Source organism: Lithobates pipiens, unplaced genomic scaffold, assembly GCF_037356315.1.
Source record: "Lithobates pipiens isolate NorthernLeopardFrog02 unplaced genomic scaffold, aLitPip1_a1.2 Scaffold_22, whole genome shotgun sequence".
Classification (NCBI taxonomy): domain Eukaryota; kingdom Metazoa; phylum Chordata; class Amphibia; order Anura; family Ranidae; genus Lithobates; species Lithobates pipiens.
In genome coordinates this window covers 308,985,136-308,993,026 of record NW_027507784.1, presented here as the reverse complement: position 1 = coordinate 308,993,026, position 7,891 = coordinate 308,985,136, and the positions used below count along the sequence as shown (strand labels likewise).

The following is a 7,891-nucleotide window of genomic DNA, read 5'->3' as shown; positions in this document are numbered from 1 at the left end:
TGACAAGTTAAAATCTGCATCTGGTGGCAGGCGATGATGGCAAGTGACACGCTCAGGGATCCCACTGATTTTGCATTATGGTGAGTTGAACTATTTTGTTTTATATAACAGAACAGAAATTGGTTAGAAGGCATGGAGGTCAGCAATGTGTTCCCTTCAGGGGCTGCATACAGTATACTGCATACTTTGTTGTTAAAAATTAATATAAGCCTTTGCCTGGGTACTGTGCCACATGGATGTGGTAGTCTGTTGTTCAATGGCATTAGTTAATTATTTTTTTGGGGGGGGGCCCATACAACATTTTGCTATGGGGCCCTGAGATTTCTAGTTACGCCCCTGACTGTATCCCCAAATTTAGGAACAGGGGGCTACAATAGTAAATTACCTTAAAAAAAATATATAATGATTATTTGTATATTACTTACTTATGGTAATTAACCCCTTGCCACCCAAGCCAATTCTGACACTTTTCTCCTACATGTAAAAATCATATTTTTTTTGCTAGAAAATGACTCAGAACCCCCAAACATTATCTCTCTCTCTCTCTCTCTCTCTCTCTCTATATATATAGTTTTAACAGATACCCTGGTGGTCATTGCAACTTTTGTATGTTACACGGTAACAGCAATTTTTCAAACGTGTATTTTTGGAAGAAACTTTCATGAATAAAAAAAAAAAACACTAAAGTTAGCCCGATTTTTTTTTTTATATATATATACAATGAAAGATGATGTTACACAGAGTAAATAGATACCTAACATGTCATGCTTTTAATTTGCGCATACTTGTGGAATGGCGCCAAACTTCAGTACTTAAATATCTCCATAGGCGACGCTTTAAAATTTCTTACAGGTTACATGTTTATAGTTACAGAGGAGGTCTAGTGCTAGAATTTATGTTCTCGCTCTAACGTTCAACGTGTATGTAACCTGTGTGTATCTGGCTCTTATACTAGCCAGTGCCTCACCAGGCACTGACCTCACCGCACGCCCCTGACTAAATGTGATTATGTATTGTCAAATGACTCTAGAATGTATGTCAATGTAACGTGACTATGCCATTCCCTGAATTCCATCAGTAAAGTGCAGCAAATCTACTCATTTGTGGTGGACTTTCCCTCCTTGGGCTATAAAAGTCAATGGCCAAGAAAGTTGTGTGGAGGATATGGTTTGGAGTGTTGATTAAAGTCCCATCAAGGGGGTCTCTTTTTTGAATTATGGTGTGGAGTGGGGTACAATATGGCGGAGACTTAGCAGAAGGGGCAGTGTTCTAGAAGGACAGGAGCAATGGGGGTAGGGACTTCTGCTCTTGGTGCCAATTCTAGCCAACCATGAAGCCCCTCTTACAATTGTAGATAAAAACAAACTATGCAGCTTTGACCAAAGTTGAATAATGCCCTTGCTATAGATGTAGGCCATATGAAACCTGACTGGAATACTCTCAAGACATTGCTAAGTGAGGCCTAGTCCTTACTGCTCACCTCCACCATCACAGGAGTGAGCTCTCACACTCTGAGCTCATAACTACTGCATCAGGGGAAAGAAAGAGTTAGTATAAAGAAAAAACTGCGCTACCCCTAAAATAAAAAACAAAACACTAGTAGGCTGCAGTATGTGTGGGATAAACACAATATGCAAAAAATAACAAAGAAACTGCGCCAGCAATAAGTCCACCATGGTCCGCAACAGACCAGAAGATGATGGGTTAAAGGTCATCCAAGATAGGTACTAAACGTAATAAAACAGCTCAATACAGTCTCTTAGTAAAACATAAGTAAAGTCCCTTGGTATGATTGAAGTAAAAACACTACCGTGATCCACAAGTAAGTGAAAACCACCACCGAATGGAAAGCTTTACCAGTGGGCAAGCACAAACAGCGTTTGGCTATAACCCAGCCGCGGCCTTTAACATCCAAAATGGAAAGCTTGAGGAAAGCTTCTCAGGGCGTTCCAAATGTCATGTGGTCCATAGGATTATAGGGCATATGAAAAAAGAGGGACCATAGCATAATACCGTAACACAAGATGGTTTATTATAAAAAAAAAAGTTGTACTTACAAACATCATATGTTTAAAATCATAAAAAGAAAAATGCTGGCCGGCATTCCAGGAGCCCTTCCTCCTTCAAATCGTCGTGATGATGTCACTGCATGTCCTCCCAGACGCATTTCATCATACATAGAAGTTTTCAATGGCGGGGTGAAAACCATTGAAAACGTCTGCGTATGACGAAACGCGTCTGAGAGGGCGTGCAGTGACGTCAGCACACAATTTGAAGGAGGAAGGGCTCCTGGAATGCCAGGCTGGCGTTTTCCTTTTTATGCTTTTAAACTTATGATGTTTGTAAGTACAACTTATTTTTTATAATAAACCATCTTGTGTTACGGCAGTGTTTCTCAACTCCAGTCCTCAAGGCGCCCCAACAGGTCATGTTTTCAGGCTCCCAATTATTTTGCACAGGTGATTTGATCAGTTTCACCGCCTTAGTAATTACCACAGCTCTTTCATCTAAGGGAAATCCTGAAAAGGCGACCTGTTGGGGTGCCTTGAGGACTGGAATTGAGAAACACTGTGTTACGGTATTATGCTATGGTCCCTCTTTTTTCATATGCCATACGATCCTATGGACCACATGACATATGGAATAAGCCTAGCACTTTGAACGCCCTGAGAAGCTTTCCTCGAGTTTTCTATTTTGGATGTTAAAGGCCGGGTTATAGCCAAACGCTGTTTGTGCTTGCCCTCTGGTAAGCGGCTTTCCATTCGGTGGTGGTTTTCAGTTACTTGTGGATCACAGTGGTGTTTTTACTTCAATCGTACCAAGGGACTTATGTTTTACTAAGAGGCTGTATTGAGCTGTTTTATTACGTTTAGTACCAATCTTGGATGACCTTTAACCCATCATCTTCTGGGCTGTTGCGGACCTTGGTGGACTTATTGCTGGCGCAGTTGCTTTGTTTTTTTTTTTCTTTTTTAAGGGAGAGAAAGAGTATATGTGGGGGTTTGAACCAGAGAAAGAGCTCACTCCTATGATGGTGATGAACAGTAATGATCGGGCCTTACTTACCAACACCATGGGAGTATTCCAGGAGGTATCTAAATAGCTTACACCTATAGCAAGAATACAGGATTTACAGGGCACCTGTCATACATCCAGTTAATCAAGTGAGGCCTAGTCATTACTGCTCACCTCCACCATCACAGAAGTGAGCTTTTTCTCTGATTCAAACCCCTTTCACACCGCTAGCGTTTTTCAGACGCTACAGCGCTAAAAATATCGCCTGAAAAAAGCGTCTCCTTTCGCTGGAGCGGTGCGCTGTCAGGGCGTTACAAAAAGTCCTGCCAGCAGCTTCTTAGGAGCGATGAAGGAGCGGTGAACTCACCGTCCCTCCACCGCTGCTCCCCATTGAAATCAATGGGGCAGCGCTGCGATACCACCGTCAAAACGCAGCACGGGCAAATTTAACCCCTTTTTGGCTGCTAGCGGTGGGTTAAAACTGCCCCGCTAGCGGCTGAATAGCGCAGCTAAAGCAACGGTAAAGCAGTGCTAAGAATAGTGCCGCTTTATCGCCAACGCCTGGGGTGGCTCGGTGTGAAAGCCGTCTAACGTGTGCTTTCTTTCTTCTGATGCAGTTGCTCTGAGTCCAGCTTTTGATGTGATGGTGGATGTGAGCAATAGAAGATAGGCCTCACTTAGCAACGCCCTGGGAGTTTTCCAGTCAGGTGTCGGGAGATAAATAAATGGCGTACATCGATAACAAAGGCATTGTTCAACTTTAGTCAGAGCTGCGCAGTTTGTTTCTATTTTACGAACACCCCTTATCTGCATAGGCAGTTGTTTTTTAGTAAAGCGGAACCTTTAAGCCCTTATTCTCTAGGCCCTAATGCGGGAAGATTGATCTGGGAAGTGTAAATAAACGTTGTACTCCCTGGATCGATTTCTCCCTTGTTTAATGTACTTATGTTTACACGCCTGTAGAAGATCTTATCTGCCCCGCGCACGCGGCCTTCATTTTTTCCAAATAATTAAATCAAAGTACAACTAAGAACAATATATATATATATATATATATATATATATATATATATATATATATATATTGGTCGTTTTGGATGGAGTGTAGAGGGATCCACGCAGTGATGAGAGGCGATCACGCGCCTGTACGATCGGCTTTACTAATGATGACATTAATTGTTGCTGGATTGTCAGGCAGGGTACAATCATGGCTGCCTGGGGCTTGATCTATGACAGGTGCCCTGTACATCCTGTATACTGATCAGCCCATGTGTAATCTCAACACAATGCACTGGTCCCAGTATAAAACCAAGTGATCATACTGTGACATCTCAAGGTGTGTAATTAAAAAATAAATAAATTATAATGATTGTTTTATTAAAGCAGGAAATGACTTTTATTGGAGAATAAACTCCATATGGAAGGAGGGGGATGGGAATAGCAGACTGATCATGAGCCCGCTGCCTGCTGCAAGGCTTGTATACAGAGTAAGGCTGTTATTTAATGTTGCGCTGCTGGGCTCGCTGTTGTTCTTTGTGGTTGCACACAATTAGATTGGCCTAGCTGGGGATGTGAGCGGGGATTAGAGGAGGAGGTGAGCCGGGGAGGGGACCAGGCACACGGCTGGTGCTGCACGCGATGACTGGGGAGAACCGAGCAGCAACATCTGTCCTTCTTTATTTGAATAGCCCCGCCTGCGGGACGCTCTGATAGGACGGGCGGGATATTCTTTGACAGGGGTTGAGAGAGGGTGGCGGAGGTGATTGGCGGGTAGAGCTGTCAGCGGAGTCCGGCGGCCACGCCTCTTTCCAGGGCTGATACCGGTGAGAGAGGTGAGCCGGGAGACAAGCGAGTGGACTAGGGGAGATCATAGCGGACATCCCGGGACTGGAGAGCTCCGCCGAGGACCCGCAACAGGAGGGCGAGGCGTGCCGGGCATAAGTTCTGAGTGGGGGGTGCAGGGCTTAGTATTGGGGCACAGGGCTTAGTATTGGGGCACAGAGCTTAGTATTGGGGTACAGGTCTTAGTATTGGGGTACAGGGCTGAGAAGTGAGGGTTGAGTATTGGGACACAGGGCTTAATATTGGGACACAGGGCTTAGTATTGGGACACAGGGCTTAGTATTGGGGTACAGGGCTGAGTATTGGGGCACAGGGCTTAGTATTGGGGTACAGGGCTGAGTATTGGGGCACAGGGCTGCGTATTGGTGTTCAGGGCTGAGAAGTGAGGGTTGAGTATTGGGGTTCAGTGCTAGGGAGTGAGAAATTTGTATTGGGATCCACTAGTAGCGTCTTTATTTGGGTGTAGAATTGAGGACTGAGCATTGGGGTGTAAAGCTGAGGTGTTAAGAGTCATTATTGGGGTGTAAAGCTGAGCAACAAGGGATCTCTATTGAGGGGCATAGGTGAGGAACGAGAGGTCAGTATTGGAGTGTAGATCTGAGGATTGAGGGGTCAGTATTGGGGTGTAGACCTGAGGAGTGAGGGGTCAGTATTAGGGTGTAGATCTGAGTAGCGAGGGATCAGTATTGGGGTGTAGATCTGAGGGATCAGCATTGGGGTGTAGATCTGAGTAGCGAGGGATCAGTATTGGGGTGTAGATCTGAGGGATCAGCATTGGGGTGTAGATCTGAGTAGTGAGGGGTCAGTATTGGGGTGTAGATCTGAGGGGTCAGTATTGGGGTATAGATCTGAGTAGTGAGGGATCAGTATTGGGGTGTAGATCTGAGTAGAGAGGGATCAGTATTGGGGTGTAGATCTGAGGGATCAGTATTGGGGTGTAGATCTGAGTAGCGAGGGGTCAGTATTGGGGTGTAGATCTGAGAGGTCAGTATTGGGGTGTAGATCTGAGTAGGGAGGCATCAGTATTGGGGTGTAGATCTGAGGGATCAGTATTAGGGTGTAGATCTGAGGGATCAGTATTGAGGTGTAGATCTGAGGGGTCAGTATTGGGGTGTAGATCTGAGTAGCAAGGGATCAGTATTGGGGTGTAGATCTGAGAGGTCAGTATTGGGGTGTAGATTTGAGTAGTGAGGGGTAAGTATTGGGGTGTAGATCTGAGAGGTCAGTATTGGGGTGTAGATCTGAGTAGTGAGGGGTCAGTATTGGGGTTTAGATCTGAGAGGTCAGTATTGGGGTGTAGATTTGAGTAGTGAGGGGTCAGTATTGGGGTGTAGATCTGAGTAGTGAGGGGTCAGTATTGGGGTTTAGATCTGAGAGGTCAGTATTGGGGTGTAGATCTGAGTAATGAGTCAGTATTGTAAGACTTGTATTGGGTTTACAGAGTGAAAGTGAAGGGTTTGGAAGTGATATGCTAAGAAGTGAAGATATAGTATAGACGTGGTGAATTATGGATTACATGCTCATAACTGGGGTGCAAGTTGTGATGTAATTCAGTAGTTGGGGTTCAACTACTGAAAAACAAGGAATTGGTACTGGGGTGCAGAGTAGGAAGTTAGAGGGGTGCAGGATTTTAGTGTGAGGAACCAGTACCTGGGTGCAGAGTAGGAAGTTAGTAGAGGGGTGTGGGATTTTTAGGCCGAGGAGCCAGTATTGGAGTGGTGAAGAAGTCAGTTTTGAGGTACAGTATCGGTGTGCCAGGTGTAGATTGGGGGCCACAGGATCAGTGTTGGGGTTCTCTTTCCTTGTAAGTGTGCATGTGATGTATAGAGAGCTGCGCTAGTTAAAGGGTAAACTGAGGAGAGAATAAACACACAAGGCAGCGCTGAACAGAAAGAAGGAAGGGACAACACAGAGCGGCAGAGTAACCCTGAGCAGAGTGCAGGAGAGAAGAGATTCCGCAGAGAACAGGTTGCACAGACCCGCAGCGATCACATACACACAATACACCGGGCTGACGTACGAGTTAGAAGCCAAGTTGAAGGTTGAGTGGAAATACCAGCGAGGAGACGCAGACGACACATGTTAGAGTAGATCAGAGGGATTCAGAGCGTTCCAATCACACAGCACAGAGAAGGAAGGTGTGGGAAAAGCTGGAAGGTTTATAAGGTAAACAATAACAGGCAGAGAAACAGAAGAGACCTCGTGTACACAAAGACTGAGCAAGCCTTCCTTCAGCGCGGAGAGGAGACTCGGGAAGCCAGAAAATCTGATTCCATGCCAAGAGTGGATTTGCATTAACAGAAAGCACAGTCATTGTTGGGACACCTTATTATTTACAGAGTGCAGTTGGAGCTACGTGGTGACTTTGACATCAGTCTAGTTCCCAGAGCTCGGTTTAGGTTGAGCAGGATTGGATCTAGAGTATCTCCGAGCGTTTAGCACCTCATCCAGTCCGGACATTTGCAGCTGGGGCTATACTGGAGTTCAGGCTAACTAGTTTTTGAGAGCACAATAAGGTCTGGACGGAGAAGAGAAATGCTTCATTAATCCCCTGAACCCAACTTTCCTCCGAGAGACCTCTGGTGATCGGCTATACTTTTTTTTCTTGGTGGGACTTTCCTGTAATTAGGCACTCTGGCTTGTACCCTGTTGGCAGCGACACCTATACGCCAGAGGATGTCGAGGAAGAAGAGTCAGAAAAGTAAGGGTAGCGGCTCCCCTGCTACGTGTAGTGTCCCGGCCACCAAAGAGAATGGCAAGGTGGGCTCTGAAGGCCATAGCAATGGTATGGTGATATCAGGGCGCCCATCCCTCAGCAACAGTGGGGAGTTTTACGACATTGCATTTAAGGTGAGACTTTCGATTTGTTATTCCATGTGCACGTCATGTGTCCGTTATGGCATCTTCACCATGAAATTTTGAAAGAGTCATGTACAATGATAATCCATAATGACCTTTCATTTGTCTGACTTGTCCATTATCGCTTTAATTATTTATATATATATATATATATATATATATATATATACATACA

General features: G+C 45.0%; 1 protein-coding gene across 1 annotated transcript in view; it reads left to right on the top strand.

Moving 5' to 3' along the window:
• Positions 1-4,817: 4,817 nt before the first annotated feature.
• Positions 4,818-7,891, top strand: part of RAB26 (RAB26, member RAS oncogene family) — a 382,574-nt gene continuing 379,500 nt past the window's right edge. Inside the window, exon 1 of the mRNA XM_077449361.1 lies at positions 4,818-7,707. Coding sequence (XP_077305487.1) covers positions 7,534-7,707 — 174 coding nt within the window. The 5' untranslated portion in view covers positions 4,818-7,533. The remainder of the gene's footprint in view (positions 7,708-7,891) is intronic.